Below are 25284 nucleotides of genomic sequence, written 5' to 3'. Positions count from 1 at the left end.
TATAAGCATAACTTTTTTAAAACAATTATATATATATTTTTAGTTTTAAATTGACATTTATTTTGAACATTTATGCTTTAATATTGAAATGATGTCTATTGATGATATACGTTATCTCAGAAGTCGGAGTTTGGTTTGATTTTGGGAAGGAGAAGAACAGTCCTTCTCGCCAAAATGTAGCTCTCATTTCTTTAAATTATTCTATATTGGTAAATTAGATATCTTAAGTTGAAAAGGCTTAAGGCTCATATTCTAAAACAACTGCATTTTTTTATTCTCTGGTGGCTATGCAGTAAGCTTGAGGGGTTATAAATCTAACATTCAGAAAATGATCTATGTGGTGGGCATGACGTAGATAGCACTGAGTAGCTTTGTGTTTAAACATCACAAACAAACCTAGAACAATTATTCGACAGCCATTTCTTTAAACACATACACACAAACATATATAAAATATATCAATCAAAACAACATGAATTGGTTGTTTTATATTTAAATACTTCCTTATTATACACGAAAATATATGTAATTTAATGAAATAATGTTTAGCGCAACTGCTGATGATGTATAATGAGATGGCTAAGTTTGGTTAGAAATTAATCAATAATGTGAATATAAACATAAAATAGTGCTAATGTTTGGTCTGCTTCAAGTTAAGGTTCAATAAAATTGTACTTAAATGCACAACAAAACAGTGGGTATTCAGTTTTTTTTAAAATAAAATATATAATGGTAGAAACAATGTACTATATACATTTAAAGCAAATGTATGGTAATGTTTGGTCTGTTAAGGGTTAAAGCATGTTACTAGTTTATTGTTTGCAACAGTTGTATTTGTTATATAATTAATATTCTGTCTATGATAGGTTAATGCTTTTTTTAAAAAAATACTTGATACATAAGATAGTTAATATTTGTTTCTCACTGTTATGATTTATAACCAGTGTACATGCAACAAATTCTTGTCCTTTTAATGCTTCTACTATAAATTTATGGTTTGGCAAAATAAAAAAAATGTTTTTGACTACAGTTATAATTAACAAATAATAAATATGTATTGTGTAGCAATTTCATTCCAACACATTAAGATTTACAATATTTTCATTACTTATACACATTGCAAGATACCCTGTTAGTCCTTAGATGAATCCCATGTACCTGCATTCTAGGTGTAAAATAATTCAAAACAGGCTGTTAGTTTACTGTTTTTATAAATCTTCGTGTATATTGTTTTTTCTTAAATGAATTGGTATGCTCTTTCTTATAATAAAACCGGTTTTAATTTTTTGAAACATTGTTTCAGCAATACTGTCAAGCTGTGATAACTTTACATTTAGCTTAAAGAAAATAACTATTTCACAACTTAACCAAGCAAAACCTAGACCATAATGTAAATATTTTTCATTTAGTAAAAGAAACAAAAAATTTAAAATCAGCCCTTAATATATATAAATAAGATAAGGACATGAGGAATATATTCATTCCTGTTATAAAACTACAATATTATGATGTCAATATTTCAAATTCTATAATGAGTTATTGTCGACAAACAGCAGAACATTTAGTCACACTGTAAAAATACCAGCTGAATATAAACTAGAACTGATCTTTGTCTTGATAACTTCAGAACTCGTATTCAGAGACAAAAATGTGAATGAAGCCCAGATGTTGTGTTGTGGTCCTTGCAGCACCAAAAGAGCTTCGCAGGTGAACTAGCAACTGAATTTTCAAAATCAAATAAAGTGGCCCTCTGATGGCACGTACAAGTCGAAGAGAACCTAAAATATGAAAGAGTGGGTAAATATACTCAGAGAAAAACTAGGTTAAAGACAATACTTTAATCAACAGCTGAGCAAAAATTTGGTCTATATGCCTCTTTAAATACCTGTGCAAATAGCAAAGTTTAAACTGATAATTATAAGAAAATATTATTGTAATCAATTTACTATAACAAAGTCACATTTGCTAAGAATTATTCCAAAGCAAAATACCAGTCAGTATACCATGAAATTATACAGAAAACGTTATCAGATCAAAAAGTAGGATTACAAGCTATACACAAGTTTAAAGGAAAGGAAAGAATTGTATATAATGATTTCCAGTAAAAAGTGCCATAGAAATATACCTAAGAAAAGCATTGTACTTTCAAATTTGACATTTAGGTTTTTCAAGATTGAATGTCAAATCACTCCCATATTGAGATGGCACATAAGATCCAGTGCTAAAGTCCAGCTTAATTAGCACAGGCAGATGAGAATGGTGACACATTGCAGGACTTAGCTAACAGCTGGCACCCAGCAGATAGTTGGTTAGACTAAAGCAATTGGGGTAAAGTGTCTTGCTCAATGACACAACGGCACATTGTTAAACACCCTCGAACTTGCAACCATATGACTATGAGTTCAAAGCAAGAAGCTACTGAGCGACTCTCCTTTCTTCAATATTGAGTGTGTTATGTTAAAATAATTTTGAATATGCAAGTCCTGTAACAATCACAACCCATATAAAGTTGTAGTGGAACATAATTTATCAGAGTTACATTTTATCATTGTTTAGCATTTTGTAGGTATTGTGATAACACTAAAGATTTATCAATTTTTGGGAATGGTATTTAAGAGCCCTTTCCAATGCAAAACATTCATACACATGTCCGAATCGGGGATTTAGCATTTACAAGATGAGGATACTCTTTGTATTTAATGGCATTAGAAAACAAAGGAATATGGATCAACTAGGGTCCAGGATCATCCAAAAAAAGACCACAACAATTTGTACTCTAGCTGCTGTATCTTGTAACAGGTAAGAATCCATGAATGCAAAGATCAGTGATAAAAACTATCCACATGACCCAGGCAACAGTATACAATATATTCATGTAGAATCCCCATCTAGAAATGAGGCCAACATTGTATGGGTTTGCAAAGTTTCCCATCATACACTCCTTCCTCCTGTTCAGTCATTGAAAGCAAATTAAAATTAATGGGCATTCATTCTATTTCATAAGGAGACATATTAAATCAAGCCACTGGATACAAGCCTATGGATGTCTGTGTGATTGGACTTTTGAAATGGGTAATTGGAGACTGACATCCTAGCTGGATTATGGAAAGCCATGCAAGGAGGAGTGGTATGATTTGGACCTGAAAACTTCACGATGAAGGCTTTATTAATGAAAACTATGTTGTAGAGCTATTATCAAGATGCACAATCATCAGATAGAGAGCATGACTGGACATGGTTAGTAATGGCATTGTGAGGCTCCAACATTGTTTTTATAAAATGTGTTCAATCTCTGTAGTTTCATATACCTTTTTTGGATCATATTTACATAGTTATTCAGATATCTATTTACAATTTAAAAATCCAAGCACTAGTACTGTTTAGCAGGTTAGTTACTAAGTTTTATGATGATTTCATGTCTTTTGAAATGCTTTAAACAAAATAATTTGAACATTTGTGATAAAAATCATGCTTGTATGCAGATGGAATTTTTTCAAAGTTTTCTCCTATCAAGTATGATTTTTGTATGAATATTAGGTATATTGGTTCACAGTGCTTTGCCCACCTTTTGACTTTCAGTTTTCATAACATTAACAATAAAACTTTCAATTTATATAAATGTAATTAAATTTCAGACCAGCTTTTGGTTGTTGGAGTCCAACTCAGTTAATGAGTTCTAGTCCTGAATGTAAGGTCTCTAGAACAGTGACATATGGCAGACAAAAGATAAATTTTAGTTGTTATTAATGATGAAGAAATTGAGAGGAACATGGAAGAAACCATCATCAGTTAAGTTTAGTTTTTATTAAGAATTTTAGGTTTACTAGTTCTCAATACAGATTTCAAAACCATGACAAAATAGTTTTAGTCACAAATTAACGAATACTTTCTTTTTTAATTCATTCATTTCAATACTTTATAGAAATCATGGTAAGATGCAAGTTCAATGACTAAGACCAAATACCAAAATATAGAATCTTCTTGCAGCTTCATGAATAAGCAATTTATTTTACACAAAAAATCTAAATAGATGTTTATTTGTAACATAAAATGCATTTCAGCTAATTGATAATAATACATACATCACTAAAACATATTTTTACTTTTAAAAAAATCTCTAGTAAAGAAATGACAGAAGTTAGGGAATTTAACCGACCTTCCTTTTGCCCATGAAAAACATAAAAAAGAAATCCTCATCATTTCCACTTAGAATCTAGTATTCAGGGTCAACACTCTGGGAAATAAATGTAATGGCTCTCATTAATGTGGCAATAATAGGCTTACAGAATTTGGGGAAACTTACCTACACCTTGCCCACGAAGTATGTCAAAATAATTATCATCATTTCCACTTAGAATCTGGTATTCAGTATCAAATGTCTGGGAATTAAGTGTAATTGCTCTCATTGTTGTGACAATAATAGGCTTACGAAACGTGGAAAAAGTTGCAGGGAGGATAATAAACTGGTGGCTAATAGACTGAGTGTTGTTAAAGATGCAGTCACTATCTACTGAACGGCATCTTTTCCGGCAAACAATAGTGTTTTCTTCTTGGTACCTTTTGAAAAATACATTTTCTGAGGTTTAACTCAAATGAGAAACAGAACTCAAAGAAATAAGTTTTAAACATTGTTTAGTTATTATTGAGCTAATTATTCCCAAAAATGGTAAACACAGTAAGCTGTTTATTGTATGGAAGAAGAAAACTTGATTATGAAAGAGATTGCTAAAGATAAGTTTATACGTACAAATTTCTGTTGAATTAGAAAATCTCCCTTGCATATATGTATGTTTTCTTTACACATAAAAACTGAAGTATTGAACTGAATAATTTTCTACTCTAATTACATTTATTTATTATTCCCTTTAATGCATATATCTAAGTTCTAAGAAAAAATATCTGTATTCCTTGATATGTTCTTACACTATTTTTTCTGTTTAATTCCAATGTGCTTTGTTCCTACCCATAGCTAATGACATTATATGAAAATTGTTTTACATTTATGTATTAATATTCCATCACAAAAGCACAACTGTTTTAAATAAAATGCTTCCATAATAGCCTAAAAATTATAAAGAGGAAGATACTTAATGCAATAATCTTTGCCTACATATCACAACAAACATTAACCCTTTTGTTACCAGTTTATAAAAACACCTTTGTGGGACATGTCTAACGAATAGGAGAGCGTTCATGATACATAATTTAGTTTCATGCATTCACTGTTTTCTAAAGTTTTAATAAGAAACTTGATGATTTAATGTATTTTCAGATAGTCTAGCATAATCCAAAAATAAGTTCATTATTTATCACTGAAAAACTTAATGCTCTGTCAACTGAGAAATGGAACTTGTGAAGTTTGTAAGTATTTTAATGTTTATATAAAAAAAAAGATTCATACAGTTATAGCCTTACCATATTAAAACCACGAAATAGGGACTAATTATAGTTCTTCATTAAATAATTACTGTTTCAAGGTGAAAATATATATATAGAAGAAATACAATTTTGTGTAGATTTTAGACATGTAACAATCACAATCTTTGAACAATAGCAATGTTCTGTGTCAGTAACATGAAGTGTTTCACACCATGTGGCTTGAAATACCTTGCAGTCAAAAGATAAAGGTGAACTACAGCATAAAATAACGATTAATTTATTTTTTTACTTTAAAGGAACAGTGCTTCTAGACACTGTTGTGGTTGTATATATCCAAGCATATCTAACTGATTTATAATCAGTGCTTTAGCAAAGTTAGAACATACTGTTTTACTGCTGAATGCTCGTTATAAGCAACATAGGAACAGCAAAACAGAATACATGTACATCCAGCTATTAGCATTCTATTACAACTTACAGAAGGCCAATGCAACTTTAACTATTGTCAGCAATGATTAGACTAAGGAAAATGAAGGCTAAGTAGAAACTGCTAGAAGTTATGTTTTTATTATTTATTGTGCTTTAATTTTTATTATTTTTCATAATGTTTAAGCAATGATGGCAAAATAAAATAATTTCACAATTTAATCATTACTACAAATATCAAACATCTCTAGTTGCCAAGTATTCAAGTTATGCTTTGCAGTAACATTTTGAGTGCTATAAATTTTTCATTTGCAAATATTACAAGTTGGAAATGTTTTGATTCAGTCTGAAAGTATTAAAGGCTGTATATTTAGGATTAAATATTCAATCAAGAATATTATAATCATGCACAAATTACTTCTCTTCATCATAAAAGGATTAATAAAATCTCATAAACTAAACGTGTGTTAAAATACAGTGAAGTCATAGATTGTAATCTCAAACATAAAATTTATGGTATGAAATGTCATTATAACACTGTTTTTTACTGTGTGAAAATCTTATTTGATTTATTAAATATTTATACATTTTCATTTCCAGTATCTGATTTTATTTTATAACAGTAAAAATATTTTCTGATTACATTAAGTTTTGTTTACAATGTATTGACAAGTATAACATAAGCAGAAGAGCCTTAAAGTAGAAAATTTTTTAAACACAAAGTTTTTAAGATATATAAACATATCAAAATATGGAATAATTAATAACACTACTTTAGTTTTCTTAACTCACATAGTATTATAGGTCTAAACAGGTTTAACAATACAATGCAACTACATGTAAAGCAGCTTAAAAAAATATATGCATTGTAACTACAGTTATTTTTATAAAATTAGGAAGGCTTTTTTAAACTGTAGATTCACGGAAGCACTGGTATTATAAGATAGTTTAATTTTCCATCATTATATTGTTTGTAAGCTCCTGTAAAAGCCTGTTCATCACAACTAAAAATTTCATGAAAGAATATTTATTCAGTTAACAAAGCAAAATGCAATGTACAGTATTACAGCTCTCTCTATAAACTCACATTTGTTTCTAAGAAAAAATCCAATATCACATCTGAATCAAAAAAGAACAAAGACAGCATTTTTTAATGGTGTTATATTATTAAGATATGATACAATCAAAGGAAATTCAAGTACTGAATGATCAGATTCCAATGTTTCTATATAATATGATACTGTACTTAAAAATAAAAGTATTCCTAATTTAAAAAAAGAACCTCAATTTGAACTAGAAGCTTATTTAATGTATGGACAGGGTATTGGTTACAATGTAAACAAGAATTCTTTATCTAAAATTAAAATATGATAATAGTCAAAGGAAAGCTATATAAACACAGTGTAACTAAAGAAAACAGAAAACACAAGAACACTACTAAGCTTATGTATGACAAAGAAGTTACTTTCAACATAGCAACTCATCTTTAATGATCCAAGACTGATGTGAAATGCAGCAGTACACTTTTAATAAAATTATGAAGTACAAAAATCAAGTTTATGTTTAGCAGTTTTAGTCATTATAAAATCAAATTTATAGTGACTGATGTTTCAATCTTATATATCAAGCCTAATAAGCATATTCAAAAATGTTGTGCAACATTTATGTCAAGACCCGAGACTAACGAAATGCATCATTTGCTTTTCATGAAGAGGTTGGTGGAACTATCAAAATTAAGTTTGCATTCAGGACTTTTTTCCCTTAATAATTCAACTTGTTTATTATGGAGGCATTCCAATCTCATATATCGGGCCTAATTAGCACATTCAAAAATGTTGTAATTTTTATGAAAAATTCTTCATATTATTTTGACATTATCCATCTACATTGCTTTTTATTTTACTGCAGTATTTATTATCTAAAATTACCTAAAAAAATAAATGTCACTTAAGGAGCGCATACTTCAAGAATACTCACAAAAACCACAGGTATGAATTAAGATATATTTTTACTTGCAAAAAAACAACAACTATTCAAACCAATAAATGTTATTGGAACTTCCATGTTTATGAGCCTGATGACCTTTAATAAAACTGGAAAGTGACGTCCTTACTACTACTAGTAAAGACAATCATTTAAGTTTTATATGCTAATTATAAAAAACAAAAAAAAACAGAGAGATCTAAGATGCTGGAATTTAAATGCTCAGAATTCAAAGCATTTAAAGCAAAAAAAATCCCCTTAAAAATAGTAACAAAAAAGAAAAGGATTCTAGGATTAATTAAAATTCATATCTTGAAACATGTATAAAAATCCTAGCTACAGCTGTGCCACTGAACAATCCACTGTGATACATTTTCATTTTTAATTGCAGTTCAATTTCTTGAGGCCCTTGGATACTTTTAACTAGCATAAGAACTGCTTTATTTTGAGAGGATTGACGGAGCAATGAAAAATAATTTTGCTGAACAGGTTCAATTCCACTTGGAGTTCGTGCATCTACCAGTTCAAGAGAAAACTCAACAGTGCTACTCTGAATGAGTGGCCCCCTCAATGTGAAGAACTTCAATTTTCCTGTTTTCGGGATGGGGAAATTGGATGTTAAGCTTATGAAACTGTAGGAATAGCTTAATGGTTCCTTCAAGCATTCAGCATCACCCGGGCGGCAGTTGAAGACCTTTAACTTGCAGCGGCTGTAAGAGAAGGGAACAGAGCACCTTAGAAATCTGCATAACTTTTTATTAATTTTCATGAAAAAGAAAACAAATAGAAACAATTCTATTTGAATTGTAATAGCATTCAGCAAACAAAAACTGACCAATAATGGGTAACAATTTAAAAGGCAAATTTTTTTACCCATTTTATATTAAAAGTTGAAATTTCCAAAAAAAAAACAACTATATAACTAGGTTTTTATATTTTATTTTTGAGATGTAGCAAATCAAAACTACAAAAATAACAGCTTATGCAGATTTCTAACTTTCCCATCCCTAATCTTTCAGCAATATTTAGTTAATTTTTAGTATTATTGCATACTTAAATTTCTGATGAAATGAATATGTTTTGGATGGCATCATCAAGTTGGGATAATTTATGATAACATATTGAATTATTTTATGTAAATTGTAGTTTTATATTTTAGGGTTGAAACCATTACTTTTAAATTAATTCTTATTCTCAGATATATATTTCAAATTCTTTTTGATTATCATATGCACTTAATATGAATTACTGTTTTTAGTGTCACATTTACAATTCATATACAGAATAGTAAAAAGAATATGAATGAGAAACAAACACATTAACTTAAATAGTAGTGCAAAAAAATTGTGATAGCATATAGGTATTTCTAAGTTTTAGTGTCACTTAGATATAAAAACACTGATTCAATATCTTTAGCCACGTGAGATTCTCAGTGTTAATTAACAGAAAAATTGATGTCATAAAAAATGTCCATATAAACATAGTGAGGGGTTTGTACTGAGACTACTTAAGATTTTATCATGCAACTTAATAATTTCTTAGAAATGACTACAAGCAATTGCAGTTTAAATCACAAGCTCTTTCAACTGATTTTATTGTTTAGAGTATAGTTCAGACCATTAAACTAATACTCTCATGCCTACATCTTTATAAAGCTAGCCTATAGAAAAGGCAGAGTAATTTCCATTAAATTTGCTTAATTTTAACTTGGTCTGTTTCATATTATGATCTAAAAAGCTGAAATAAATTTTCAATGCTCAAAATTTCTAAACAATATTTTGCTAGATCAAACTCTCATGTTGCTGAAAATTCTTTGTTCCAAACCATTATTCAGTCATGAAACAGTATGCACTTCAGTATCATTATTATGCAGTTTAACTACAAAATTTTCCAGAGACATTAAAAATATATTTGTTAATACAGTTGATGTCTGAGGATATAATTTAATAAAATAAAGCATCAAACAACAACAAATTACTCAATAACAATTTCCGACAATAAAAGCAAGTAACTTTTATTACAATAAAATATTTCATGGAATGTGATACTTACGATCTATGTTGGGTGTCTCGTTCATAATTTGTTGGACAGTTAATAGTATGACATCTGTAATCCCCACGTGTGTTAATGCAAACTTTATCAGATCCAGTGCACACATTTTCTTCTTGACACTCATCAATGTCTATGAAATGATTATTCAATTATAAAAATACAAATCAGCAACACTTGTTCATAAGATAGTGTATTTATTAAAAATGTATACAACTGTTTCCTTGAGAACTTTGTTTTTTATAGCGGTTCTTTAGTTTTTCCAATATGAACATTTTATCTGTAAAAATTATTAATCTTCAGACTTGAGCTCTAATATATTATATAAACCTACAAATATAAGATAGGTTTCACTTTACCCAAAATTTTTCACCTGCATGTTGATTTTTTAGGTATCAGTATCATATACAGATAATGTTAACAATTACTTAAGTTGAGTATATCATTTCAGTATGTGTGTAACACATTTTAACTTTACTTCCCAATTAAACTATTGGTATCATTTTGACACCTTCCACAAACTGTTGCATGGGTGCTAATTCTTATCAACAATAAATATTCAACAAAACCTACCACCATCACGATCATGGCCAAGGCCAATTTATTTATCTGTTATCAGATAGAAACATTATGAACCAGACAAAACGTCCAAACAGCACAACTCGGTGGTAAATATCTGGTGGAATAGTCTGCCATTCCTTTTGCAAAACAACAGCTTAAACTGCAGTGACGTTTTAAGATTTGTTACTTCTATCGCCTCAGATGACATTCCAAAGTGTCTTTAAGAGGTTCAACTTGACTCAAATTGGGGATTTTGGTTGACCAAGGGAGATATCTAGATGTATTTGACTCAAACCAGAAATATTTTGCACCCAAACAAATAAATACATGTAATACTTACTTAGAACATGTATATTAGTTGATGTAGGCCTAACTGAAATACACCCGGCATAATGGTTTTGGTACTGAGCATGACTAAGCAAATTTGAACTGCTTGTTTTTGGAATTGTATGTATGATGTGATTAATTTGACATTAACATAAGAGTGAAACAGTATACCTTCAAGACATTGGTTGTTAATCATGGCCATTAAAATATTCTGCATGAATTGTGATATCAGGCTGCTAGTGTGTGAAGTTTTTATATTGATACATTACTATGTTAGTAATGTTGCCTGTAGTATTTAAATAGTATATTTTTAAAATATAATAGGTTTCTGGAAATTTCTCCCTATGTGTTCTTGGTATTTTGAAAACTGTTGTTGAATTGTAAATATGAAAGGTACATAGAGTTTGTAAGTTCTGTTTAGTAACAGTTGATTAGTGGGCTGTAACAATGGTGTCTATAGATCTCACAGAGTGACGAGTGATGAAGATTATATTTTCAAATCTCAGCAGCTAAGCAAACAGGAACTATTAAATTACAGTTGCATTACTGTTACAAGGTTTTCTCTGACAGTCTGACTCAATGAATACCACAAAAAGAAGTACACAAGAACCAAAGATCAGTTTTTGGTTTGTGGTCACCACTTTGAAAAAAAAAAGGCATGATGAAAAGCACCACACAGATACCCTGGAGTAAGGTGGGTGTGAAGATATCCAAATGGTTGGGGCACCAATATATCCTTTATCAGCTACAGTAGCAGCTGACAAAAAAACTAAAGAATCAAGAGCAAGAACTGCAAGAGCTAAACACAAACCAGAAAGAAAATCTCAACTACAACACCTCATGCTTAAACTTTAAAGAAGATAATACAAGATCAGGAGATACCTCAACATGATATGCATTTTGTTGAATGTTAGCAGAAAGCAAGTAGAAGTCCAAAGTGAGTTATAACTGGTCAGTTTCAAATAAAATGTCAAAGCAACAAAAAAAGAAGGCTGGAGAAAAAGAAGAATCAGTTGATGATGATGATGATACGAAATAACAGTTTCTGTCCTTTATGAAGAAATTTTGCTGTCAATTTTACTGCTAGCAGTACTGATAATTTTAGTAGTTTCAGTATTAAAAATTGTCAGTGAAATAGTTCGATGATCAACAGAATGCGAAAGAGATTGATGATGATGTTGAGGCATTTGTTCTTAACAGAAATTTTTTTCAGATTCATTTTCTTTTGGTGGGGAAAATAATTGACAGACAAGTTCTGAAAATTGCTTTTTCAGTAAAACCCATGCCAGTCAAAGGAAACTGAACTTTATTAGGGATTTCAGAAGCACAAATTTGGGAATGTATATCACTCATTTCATGAATCCTGGTATTTTGTGAAAAAGTAAATCTGAAGTTCCTGTATGAAGTCAATGGTTATTCTAGTTGCCAAATACACATTTTATGTTCTGTCATTATTGTATCTTGTTCATAATGTGAATACAAGGGATAAGCATACACATTTACTAAAAAAAAAGGATTCTCATACCATATGGATGGGAAACAACTACTGGAAGATCATGGACAATCAAACCATTCACCTAGATGCTGTCATTGTCCCATGCATAATTACACGAGCCAGCCTGTAATCTTTTTACTGAATGTGCAAGCCAGGCAAGAAGAATTTCATTGCAAGAATGTACTTATCAAAAATCAAGATGTGTAGACACATCAGACTAAAATTATTCAGTTTGGTTTATTTGGAATTTTGCACAAAGCTACATGAGGGCTACCTGTGCTAGACAGACCTGATTTAACAGTGAAACACTAGAGGGAAGGCAATTAGTCATCATCATTCACTGCCAACTCTTGGGCTACTCTTTTACCAACAAATAGTAGAATTGACTGTCAAATTATAATGCCCACATAGCTAAAAGGGAGAGCATGTTTGATGGAATAGGAATTCGAACCCACAACACACAGATTGCGAATTGAGCATCCTAACCACCTGGCCATGCTAGTCCAACATTGTTAAGTTTTTAGCCAAATATGTTTTGCTTTATCGTGACACAAAAATGTTGGAGACATTACTTTGAATCACAGCAATTTTCTGGGGCACATGGCATTTCTTGCCAAATATTACAGGGTGCTTGGGGAACATTTGAAGAAAGTTATGGATGAAAAGATGGCAAAAGGACCAAAGACTACACATGGTAGCCATGGTTAAACCCTTACTTTCTTAAGTCTTGAATCACAAACAGGTTCATTTCAAATACTGTTGATGAAATATTCCAAACTATAGCTACCAAAGTTCAAAAGGAGGGATATTTCAGTACAATCATGATTTGCACTACTGATACTCCCAATGAAAACATCAACTGTATCGGGTATATCACAGCTGATCTCCGAGTTCTGAAGCACTTGCTAGAAGTGGTGCATGTGGAAGATTTATCTAATAAGAGTATGTTTAACATTCTCAAGGAAATTGATCAATGTTGAGGGAATTGACCAATGACATGAAATCAGTTAATCATATAACAGCATTAAACTAATGTCACAACAGTATGTCAGTATCATTGCACTGAAAGAAAAGGAAAATCCAAACTACCTCTACATTTGAATGTTTGACCATGCATGAATCTACAGTTTTAACGCAGGTATGTATTATGTAATGCTTCTGCCAACCAAATGACTGTTTACAAATGATTGTTTGGTCTTTTGGAGAAGATGTACAATTTCACTGCATATTGCAAGAGAAGTACTGTTCTGTAGAGGTGCATATTCATCATGGCATATCTCCAGTTCACCAGCCACAGCAGGTTTAAACTACTCTTTGAGGTCCCATCGCAAAGCTCTCAGTAATGTGTTCTTTGCAAGTGAAGAAAAGCTTTTCCAATGCTTTATTGAAGGTCAACTTGATAAGCACAATCTCCGAGGTAGTTGGACTTTGCAAAAACCTTCTTTCATTTGAAACTCTCATTATTATTAATTCATTCAAGAAAATTTTTGACAACACAAATCCTGTATCTAACTATCTTCAATCTGAAATTATTGATCTTCCACAAGTAATGAAACTATATGAGACTTGCGAGTCTCAGTTGACAGTGCGTAAGAAGAGCTATATGAATCCTCAGGATGAAGTTATTGACCAGTGCAAAAGGAAGGTTTAGAATCAACACTTTGTTCAACCTTGATATGTCTGTATACTATATGGACAAGCATTTTCCATCTCAGAGAAAAAAAATATTTAAATCTGATTTGTTCAGTCCATTGCATTTCTCTGAAAGGAAGGATTACTGCCTAAGGATGCTATTCATGTGGTTGCTGACAGATATTTTCCAGTAAGAAAACTCTTCAGAGTGACTATATAAGTTTTTCAAGGTTTATCCAAAGTTAGCTAAGTGTGCAGTTAGGGGTACAAAGATATTCTGTGACCATCACAGTCCAGTGTTAACCCACGCTTTATACAAGACAGTCCTATAACTTCTTGGCATTTCTGGACTTTCCCAAATCTTTACAAAATGTAATTTAATGCAGAAGGGTCTCTACCTACAATAACAATATCTCTAATCATTAGGACAATTATATCACTATAAACTTACATCTCTGTTCATATCCTGAAGTCACCAATACAATATCAACTTTAACACATATATTGTTATATCTTTAGTCATTAAAAAAGAAAACCAAGCTATTTGGTTTTGTATTTTTATCTAATAGAAGTCACTTTGAGTAGTTTGGATACTTAATTCCTATTTTGTATGGTACGGAGAGCAATAGCTACTTACCTTCACAGGTTCGTTCATCTTCTTGTAGTCTGTACCCACTAGGGCATGAACAAGAGTATGAACCTGGCTCATTTACACAAAAGCCAATACATAAATTGCCTCGACCCTTCCATTCTTCACACTCATCAATATCTTGAAAAGAGGATTTGATACTTATAAGATTAAAATGTAATTATACTACATAGTGCTTCTACAATCAGTTAAAGTTGTAGAGTTTTCAAGTAATGAATCCTTATAATCACTGTCAAATATAGAGATCAAACCCTTCTAAAATGCTTTCTAGATAATAATATTCTACTTTTGAAATAATATCAAACATTATAAGTTCACTTTTATAAACAAATATCCCTTTCAATATTTCAGAAGTCATATATATATGGTATACAGATACAACACATCTTACTTTTCTGTAGTATAGTCAAAACAAAAAAAAATTATATTTTTCTAAAATTTTAGTTTATGAAATATCTTCGGACCAGATCATGTCCTAATTTTCTGTAGCATGAGTTGGTAAAGGACAATACTGATTATAGAATTGAGGAAAAAAAACAAAGACAATTGTACGTTTTACAAACACTTCGTTTATTAATGATCATGGTTTTTGCCACTAAAGGCATCATTGGGTACAGACTGAAATGGTTTGTAAACATGTTTATTTATGGTTAAAAGATAAAAACTAGATAGCTTGGAAATTTTAGAAATAAACAGAAGTCTAAAAACAAATACAGAAAAGTTCTAAACGACCAAACCAGTTTAAGCTCCTCCCAACTTGTTTCTAGGTGAATGTTAAGGTTATTTCCTTTTCCTTGGTTAAAGATATATAAACCTGTTTTCCTGATGATTTCCTTAGTGGAAAAACTATGGTGGTTAATAAATGAAGTATTTGTGAAATGTAAAACTGCCTTTTTTTCCCCCCAATTCTGTAATTATGGAGTTGTACCGAGTGCCGGCGGTTTCAAGTATCAATGCTACCTCTTATTTCATAGAATAATTGCACTGTACCCAATACCACCTTGAGTGTGATATTTGTTTTACAGCTTTCACAAGGCAGAGATACATCCAAATTCTTGTGATTTAATTATGTGATAAGTGAGCAACAGAGAAAGAATGTGTATTAATTTTGTGAGAGCAATTTTTACTTTTTGGAAAATAAAGTCTTGGCCATATTGTCTCTACATTTGATCTTTTGGCTGTTAACAATGTGCTTTATCTCCCTATTCTTTTATTCAAGTCCTGTTTTTCCCCCCATTTAGTCTTAATCATTCAGGTATTACAGTAGTACTCTTCCTGTTTCATCTTTACACTGAATCTCGTCATTTTTGTTCACTTGGTGACAAATCGTTATGCTCATCTTTCCACATACTAGATTCACAAGCCACTCACTGATGCAGTAATCAGGTAACTATTTATTCTGAATCTTGGAATACTACACATAAATAGTTAATTATTTTTCTAATACAACTACAGCAAAACTTACCTTGACAAGCCCTGTTATCAGATTGAAGACGATATCCAACATTACACGAACAAAAATAAGATCCCCAAGTATTCCTGCAGTTCTGTTGGCAGATCCCAGGAGTGTCTTTGCATTCATCAATATCTGAAGAGACAGAAACAAAAAACTTAAAAGAAATTCAAGAATTCTCATTTAAACATGTGTAAAAAGAGTGTTAGAACCATTAAGTTATTATTAAAATCTAGAAACAGGTATTCATTTTTTTTTGTAGTTTTTTAAGAAATCAAAACTATGCAAGTTGTGATCAACAAAATCAAAGATGTAAGGGAAGTCCATGAGAAACTAACACTACTTAAAAAACACTTGAAAAAGTGTTATTGAAATGATTAGTAAAAAAAAAAGGATTAAAGCATTTTTTTTTTTTGCACAACTTCAATCTTCATTAATTGGATAGTAAAAAGTACAAAAACTTTCTTCTTTGGTAGCTATTCTTTTATAATCATGAAATCTAGTTTAAGTTAAAAGCAACAAGTATGTGTATTTTGTTTCATTTGTATATGTATAGAATAAGTGCTTCTGACCACTTAAAAAACAACAACAAACCTTTTCCCAAAGTGGTAGCAGTTGATAAAGTGTATATATTACATCCTACTCTGAGGGGTTTGCCCAAGACAATCTTTTCATTACTTATTAAAGAATTAACCATTTGTGATCATTACTATGCCTACCTACTATAGGCTAGTAAGTAAAATGTGAAATGACTAACCAAAAGGTTGAATACACATAAGAACATCAGTTAAAGATAGCTATCACAGCCATTGTGTAGGTTAAATTCACAAATATTTAATATAATCACATAAGATGCTGCTACTTGTAGACTGTAAATTTAAATATATATATTATTTTATTTAACAAAAATTCTTAAAAGCATAAGCATAACATTTTAACCTTTACACAAATAACTTCAAACACTGGGATAATACAACTCTATACTTAATCTTATTTGTTTTCAATTGTATTTTATGCATAATTTCAACCACATAGCTGAGATGCTCATTTTGTAATATCCATAAAGTATTATTTTTATCACAAAAAAATCAAAGTTCAGTTGCAAAATCATCTATTCTCTTCAAGATATGACCTGTTCTGACAATTAACTACCTAACTTTTATTGTACAGATCTTATGTGTTTGTTCATCCTGATACTTACTTGAAGTGCTTATTTTGTGATGTGCTAAATCAACTCTCATTTTCACATTTATTACAATGAGCTTAAGATTTTAAACTTGATTCACCATAACATCAATATGTAGTCAAAACTTACCATCACCATTATGTACATTGATACTCACAAATGACAATGTTAATTTCTCATATTATTTTTACACCATCTCTATTGCTGTATTAACTGAAAAAACAATAATTCATCTATAAAACTGTCTACTCTGTTCTAAATAAAAGTTGTTTTTTCTCTGTAAGAAATATAATAGCATTTACAAATAGTTTTAAAGCTTACCCTCACAGTTACGTCCATCACTGCTTTGACGAAATCCGGATTTGCAGTGACAATTGAAGGATCCTGGTGTATTCTCACAGTCAGAATTCTGAGCACAAACTTGATTTCTATATTGCACACATTCATTGATATCTGTCAAAACATAATAACCAAACATAATATCATATTAAAGATAGCAAACCCTATTACTTGCATCAAATTATAATATTAGAGGAAAGTGTATTATTAAGAAAAGATAATTTAAAAATATCTAATCATAAAGACAGCTTTTACGACAATTTTGCATATTCTGATAAAATTATAGCTCTTTAAGAAGCATTAAAAACTGTCTACATAAATTAAGATATGGGATTTAATTTCACATATTTCTTAGCACATATTTGTATTTAAATAATTAGCTTCAACAAAACAGGTCAGAAAAAAAATGTCATTTTGTAAGACAATTTTCCTACTGTAAAAATGTTTGTCTTGTTGAATTCTGCACAAAGCTACTCAAGGGCTATCTGCACTGTCATCTGTAATTATGAAGTGATACACTAGAGAGAAGGCAGCTAGTCAACACTACTCACTGTCAACTCTTGAGCTAGGCTTTGCCAACATATGGTGGGATTGACTGTAACATTATAACAAGCCAATGGCTGAAAGGGCGTGCATGTTCAGTGACAGGATTTGACCCCACTACCAGCAGATTGCGAGTTGAGTGCCCTAGCCACCAAGCCATGCAAGCCTGCCCTACAAATAAGATATAATATATATTTTCTTAAATGTCAAAATGTCAGATTTGTAGCAGATTTCTTATGGAGAGTATGTTTTCCTAATAATTTCAAAAAAGTATATAACTCATAATTATTAGATATGCTAGTTCAACAGTGCAAAGATAGTTTATGTTACACTGTAACTTGTTTTATAGAGGAATCTACATTCTTATAATTTTGTTTTTTAATAATACAATATCAATTTCAGTTACTTCCTGTATGCTAAACATTATTGAAAGATTGTGAATTAGATACTATAAACCAAGTGGTATCTGAGACAGACAATTCAAGACCATGTGTTATTTTGAACATCTTAACATCATGGGATCTCAAGTGTAATAACTATTTTTAGTTTTTATTAACTTTTATTAAACAAATATATGCTCTCCCAAATTTTTTACAACACGTAATTTTCCTCAAGTATCTAACTATTCCATGATAATAATCAAATAAAAATTATAAAAAAATCTATTGGCTGAATTTGTGGTATGCAGGCATATCACGTGTTTTATATTTTCTCATGTTAATGTGGAATATATCAAAAAATTTTTGTTCCTTCTAAATATATACAGTTTTAACGTAACAAGTCATCAAGGAAGTTGTTGACTTTGTTCTAGCTGCCTTTGTTACTTTGTCATTTTATGGAGATAACACCTGTTCTGTCCATGAAGAGAATTACAGCAATGCTGCACATTGTGAAAGAATGTCAAAAACCAGTGTCCTCTAATGGTAGGCCAAGTGACAGAGGTTATGGCCTTCCCTACATTTGAATGAAAATGACCAATCATGAAGTTTGCACCAGTCATTAAAGGTAAATCCAACATTTCCATTTATTTAAGAAACATCACAGATTTAGATATTCATGTACCAGATTTAGAGTGAACTTTTTAGTAGGAATACATCTTAAGAGAAGATGCAGACTAATAAATTGATGAATCCAATGAAAGATGACGATCCAGTAGCCATAGCAAAATACCCCCCCACACACACACACACTGTGTTTTGTGTCTTTCATAATTCCCATTAAGTGTTACACATCATGTCCAGTCTATATATTTCTTTGTTCAAACTTGGTTAGTTTAGCTAAATTCAGTATTACTTTGTAATATATCCTGCTCGTCCTCCTGTTATATATATAAATATATATATATATATAAGACCTACATAATACTCTTTTGAGGAAATCAGCTTCACTTAACAATACCATAAGTTCACAATACTGTCCTTCATAACTAAACTAGGTAAAATGAAAAGTTATATGGTCAATATTAAGTTATTTAGAATATTCTATTACAATTACCTGAGCCATTTGTATAAATTTTTTTTATTCACAAATAGCCAGTCCTCACCTTCACACTCACGACGGACATTCTGTTGATAACCCTTTGGACACTCACAAGAGTAACCTCCCCTACGATTTTGACAGGTTTGGTTTGGCCTACAATCATGTGTTCCTTTTTCACATTCATTAATATCTGAAATGAAATTATGAGTCATCAGTCCATACATACAATGCAACATTATCAATGAGCAATTTTCATATATGAAATGCTGCTTGCATGCATCACTAGACCTCTGGTGTGAAACTGAGAAGAATTAGAAATAATATATATAAAAAATGTCTCATTATATGTAAGAGAGAAAAACTATATAATTCCTTTTACCACCTTTTTATATACATTTGTGGAACAAGCTATATTCCATCATTAAAGTGTCATCATATTTCTAAATTCAATCTTAGAATATCTATCAAACAATTTACTGTGGGGGACACATTAATGAAAAATTCTTGGATACAGTACTCAAAATAATAAACAATAAATAAAGTGAGATAAGCACACTTGTTTCTACTTTAGAAAATCCTAAAAAGTCATATTAGAACATTAAAATAATCGATATTACTACTACAAAAAGCAGTTTTGTTGGAATGATAAATTCTGTAATGAATGTGGCAATACAATGTAGTAAGCTATATTTTCAATGATTTAATATACAGATGTTAACTAGAGGGCATAGGACAATGATATTTAAAAGGTTATAAAAAGTTAGCTTAGAATACCTAGAACGTTCTACACGACATCACAAAAGTTACAAAAATATACAAGTTATGTAAGCTTGTAGAAATGGTAAGGAATAAATAAAATAATTTGTTATTGTTATGTGAACTGGATTTTGAATCATTTTCAAATAATCTAAGAGAGCTTACCCAAAGAAAGAACATTGTTACAACACTCATATCAGAAATGGGATTATTTTGGTGAAAAAAATATAGCTTGACTCAATTACAACAATTTGACATTGCAATTAGATCCAAAAGTACAATAAAAGTGTTACTGGAGGTAACAAGAGAACAAGAAGAAAATTAAAAAAAGACCCAAAAGGAATTTACAGAACGTTTAATGAAGACCAAGATGGAATTTACAATGATCAAAATGTGAAGAATTAAAAGAGAGAGATGTACTACTTAAAGAAGAATTAAAATCACAAATAAATTTGATTGACAACAAGATTGAAGATGTATAGAAAAATCATGATGATAAAACTGAAGATGTACAAAAAGACATGAACAAGGTAGAAAAGAATATCTATGACAGAATAAATCATCCGGAAGTACATTGCTGAGAGAACATCCAACTGGGTAATTATAGAGAAGAATTTGTCAGTGGAAACTCCACTTGTTAAGGAGCTCAAGGTTTCTGTTGGGACCACTTCCAGGGGATCAACAATGATGGAGCTACCAGTGGATTTGCTCAATCACCTGTACAAGATGAACTCCCCAATGACAAAATAGACAGTGAAGACAAGAAACAAGAGGTCATTCCATCTGTATACCATGAGAACACAAAAAAGACTTGGTGTACAGTTCTATTTTTGTATTACTGTTCAAAGGATTTCTTAATCCAGGAAGGGGCAGAGATGTACACTATATTTACAAAGATCAAAAAGTTTATAAAAGTAGGCCTATAATATCTAGAATGCATTAGACAATATCACAAAAATTTAGTAACTTCAACAAATATCTGTTTTTCATTGCAGACATTAAAGTCACTGCCCTACTTTTATATTGTCTTTCCATACACTTATTTTTTTCTAACAGAACCCAATGCTAACATGTATCCCACTGTAACAATCACTCCTTACATGAGACTATTTATCTGGCTAACTAGGTAAATGCCATTTCCACATAAAATACTAAATACACTACATATTTGTTTGTTTTCTATCTATGAAAAACCAAACCTTCTATACACATAACTAAATATACATACACAATGTGTGATATAAATATACTCCCATATCCCAATCTCCTATAAAATATATTAATACAGTGAACAAAATATTAAAGTTCTCTAGAGTTCCAGTTCCAAACTTGCTAAATTTGGACAAGGTCACGTGCTAGTTCAACACTAGTTGTTACCCTTTCTGACATGAGCCAGTCAAGGATGTTAACTGCTGTTTCAAGAAATATTTGTGTTTTACCCAACACCACCTTGAATGTTAGGTTACACTACGATATGACATATTAAAAGGCAGATATACATCCAGATTTTAATAATCCAATCTTGTAATTGGTTATTTATATATAAAGAGAGAGTATATACTGTGAGAGGAATATTGCCACTTTCAGAAAGATCCCAATTCAACTGTGAAAAATTCAGCACATGTTGTGAAGTCCTCATCCACGTTGTCTCTATCAGTGCTTCATGCATTTTATCACCTAGTTCAATTACATCAAACATATCAAATTTAGACTAAAATTTAATTTCAGTTCATTTATCCTTGTAATAAGGCATTATTATAACTATTATCTTTTTAATGCTGCATTCTTTATCACATCCATTAGGGATTTTCAAGAATTAGAAGAGTGTTTAATAATAGTATTTCAACCACAATATATTTGCCATATCCAGCTTGGAAGAGGTATTCACACCATAACTATTGTTGTGTAACAAATGCCATTTGTAAACAGTGTTCCAACCACTACCATGTTCATTGTGTTCCAGTTGGCCCAATGAGTTCTGAATTGTGTGAAATGTTTTATTAGCAATGGATATAGAAGACATGGTGTGGTTGTAATGCTATTATTATTCTACACTCCTCTAATTCTTAAAAATCCCTAAGGAACTACATAAAGAATACAGTGTTAAAAATATAATAAGCCTAATACTAGTGTATTATGGTAAGTATAATTAATTGTAATATTACTTCACCAGCTTCTAAAAGGTGTTCACACCACAACAATTGTTGTTGTAGCAAAAGGTCTATATAAAAAGTGTTCCAATACTGTGTTTGTTTTGTCCCAGCTGGCCTAATGAGCTCAGGATTTAGTGAAACTCATCATCTGCAATAGATATGGTGTACACATTGTCATTGGATTACTATTATTATAAACTCTTCTAATTCTTGAAAAATACCTAATGGACTACATAAAGAATGCAGTGTTGAAATATAATAGGTCTAATGCTAATGTCTTATGGCAAGTATAATATAATCATGCTTTGCCAAATTGGAAAAAGCATTTATGTCATAAAATTCAGTGTATTTTACTCTCTTCTATTTAAATACAAATATATATTCATCTGGTTTTAACCAGGTACTTCAATTACCAAGTGTTCAGCTGCTGTCCAAATCATTCTGTATTTGTAAATAATGTTTTTTTTTTTGTTGATCTTTCAATGACTCATCTTTAATTCAACTGGTAACACATCTGTACACTTGTCCTTCCATACACCAAACAGGCAGGTAACAATGTGCTCTATCTATTCTTAAATTTGAAATACCACTAACCTACCAAATGAATAGGTTCAGGAACTAGATACAAAGTATCTGCAAACAATACTAGTAATATTAAAAAGTTTTTAATGGACCAAAAAGTTTGGTTTTTCTACATAGCAATACTGCTGACTAATCATTTCTGTTTTCCACTGATGAAAACAAAACAAAACAAATTACCATTACATGCTGTTCCATACTGGTTGGGTTCAAATCCATTTCCACATCTTATCTTATCCTCACAATAGTATGACCCTATCGAATTTCGGCACCTTTGATAAGTTTCACAAATATCTGGATTCTGCTGGCATTCGTTAATGTCTAATTCAGAATGATAAAATTCGAGTTTATCAATTAGTGATTTTCTATTGGGTTATAAATTCCAGTAACTCAAATTCATTAATTTTCATGGTTGTAAAAAATCTGGATATTTATAGTTCCTGGTAAATTAGAAATATATCAAAAATGCTCAACCAAAAACATTTAACAATACATGATATTAAATGCAAATGTTAAGTGGTAAACAAATCCTTAAGTATTTTGTCTTTTTTCTCATGTTCTCATTTAATAACTAGAGATGTAAAACTTTTTAAAAAAAATTAGCACTACAAACCCACCAACACAATACCCAGCAGAATTCACTTCCATTCCAACACCGCAGCTTGGAATGGTACAAGTTCCATCTGATAAGAGTCTTTGACCACGAGGACATGTGGTCCTCTGACAGCGAAAGGATCCCTCCAGATTTCGACAAGTATATCCTCTTCCACAGTTGTGTGTTCCCAGTTCACATTCATCATCATCTAAAAATAAAATAAAATTTTCTTTGATGTATCCATCTACATCAACATGCAAAATATCTTAAAACTGCATTATTCAAACAACAGATTCCTTATTTGCCATCATGCCTGGAAAGCTGTACCTTTTGTTTTTATAATACATAACTTTTATAAGAACAATTTTTTTTAAATTAAAAAACACAAAAACAGCAACTTTTACAGTTGCAAAAACTTGATTTTCTACAAAAACTGAGTTAGTTAAAATTTAAAAAATTTTATCCCTACTTTGGTACAGACTAACATAATTACAATGATTTGCCAAAGTAAGGATAAAATCCTATTTTTGATTGTCTTGTTTCAATACTTTTTGTAGTATTAAAACTTTCTATATTACTAGGTTACATATATATCAGTCCCTACTTGTCTTTATAAAATTATTTTTTTTTATTATACTTGTAAATATAAAACGTTCATAAATAGAATACACTTATTACTTTGATGAAAAACATCAAACTGATCAGCTGAATAAGTGATAAATACAAGTGCATCATCCAAAAACTCTGTGAACACACTAAAGTGGCTAAATATAACATTTGTTATGGTTTCAACCCCCCTTTTCAAGCAGGCAAAGCATGATTATAATTCATTATACTTGTCAGAAGGCATTAGTGTTATATTATAATTTTTTAAAACATTCACAAAATAACTATTGTTGTTGTTGTAGCAGATGCTTATATAAATAGTGTTCCAATTCTTGAAAATCTCTCATGGACTAGGTAAAGAATTTAGTGTTAAAAAATATAATAGGGCTAAGACTAATGTCTTTTGGCAAATATAATTAAACATAACATTATTGATCTTTCAATTCTTATGTGAAGTGCAAGCTAAAAGAAAGATGAAATACCAAACTACATGAAAAATTCAATAAAAAAATGTAATAGCTAGAGGATTTAATGTTAAACAAACATGTTTTAACATACAAGTCTTGATACGAATTTTTTTTTCAAAACACAATAAATTCTATAAATAAAATAAGTTAATCACTTATGAAAGTATTAACTTAACTTCAAAACACACAATATAAAAGTGCAAAGACTTTCTATGATAAATTCAGCCTCTACAACCCAGTGTTTTGCTTGTTTTTATCATCTGATAATCAATACAGTTTGTATATTCATAACAGCCTACTACCAATTATATTTTGGAATGTACAAATAGGTTTAACATTTGTGATAAAAATTACGTTAATCTATGGGTGTATGTTTCACAGCTGTTTCTAGTTAACAATAAAAAAACAAATCTACAGTCTAATATGATTTTGATCACAATTATTAGGCCTGTTGGTTTCCAATACATTGGAACTTTTTGTATCAAAGACTCCAAATTTAAAAGTGTTTACATTGCATATATAAATAGCATTTAAATACACTATTGTTTCTCATTTCCCAGCCCAGCTGCTCAGTTCTTGTATTGAACAATAGCCTCTTGGGCATATCTGATTGTAAAAAGACAAAAA

General features: G+C 30.6%; 1 protein-coding gene across 1 annotated transcript in view; it reads right to left on the bottom strand.

The window, feature by feature from the left end:
• Nucleotides 1-6392: 6392 nt before the first annotated feature.
• The window catches only part of LOC106472184 (fibulin-1-like), a gene marked incomplete at its 5' end in the record, with an annotated part of 47397 nt that continues 28505 nt past the window's right edge, over nucleotides 6393-25284 (bottom strand). The window contains 8 exons of the mRNA XM_022400791.1: nucleotides 6393-8498; nucleotides 9841-9970; nucleotides 14490-14621; nucleotides 15967-16089; nucleotides 17462-17593; nucleotides 19566-19691; nucleotides 23170-23310; nucleotides 23607-23792. Coding sequence (XP_022256499.1) covers nucleotides 8087-8498; nucleotides 9841-9970; nucleotides 14490-14621; nucleotides 15967-16089; nucleotides 17462-17593; nucleotides 19566-19691; nucleotides 23170-23310; nucleotides 23607-23792 — 1382 coding nt within the window. The remainder of the gene's footprint in view (nucleotides 8499-9840; nucleotides 9971-14489; nucleotides 14622-15966; nucleotides 16090-17461; nucleotides 17594-19565; nucleotides 19692-23169; nucleotides 23311-23606; nucleotides 23793-25284) is intronic.

Source organism: Limulus polyphemus, unplaced genomic scaffold (genome assembly GCF_000517525.1).
Source record: "Limulus polyphemus unplaced genomic scaffold, Limulus_polyphemus-2.1.2 Scaffold5145, whole genome shotgun sequence".
Taxonomy (NCBI): Eukaryota; Metazoa; Arthropoda; class Merostomata; order Xiphosura; family Limulidae; genus Limulus; species Limulus polyphemus.
Note: the sequence above shows the minus strand (reverse complement) of the source record. Positions and strands in the feature narration are given on the sequence as shown.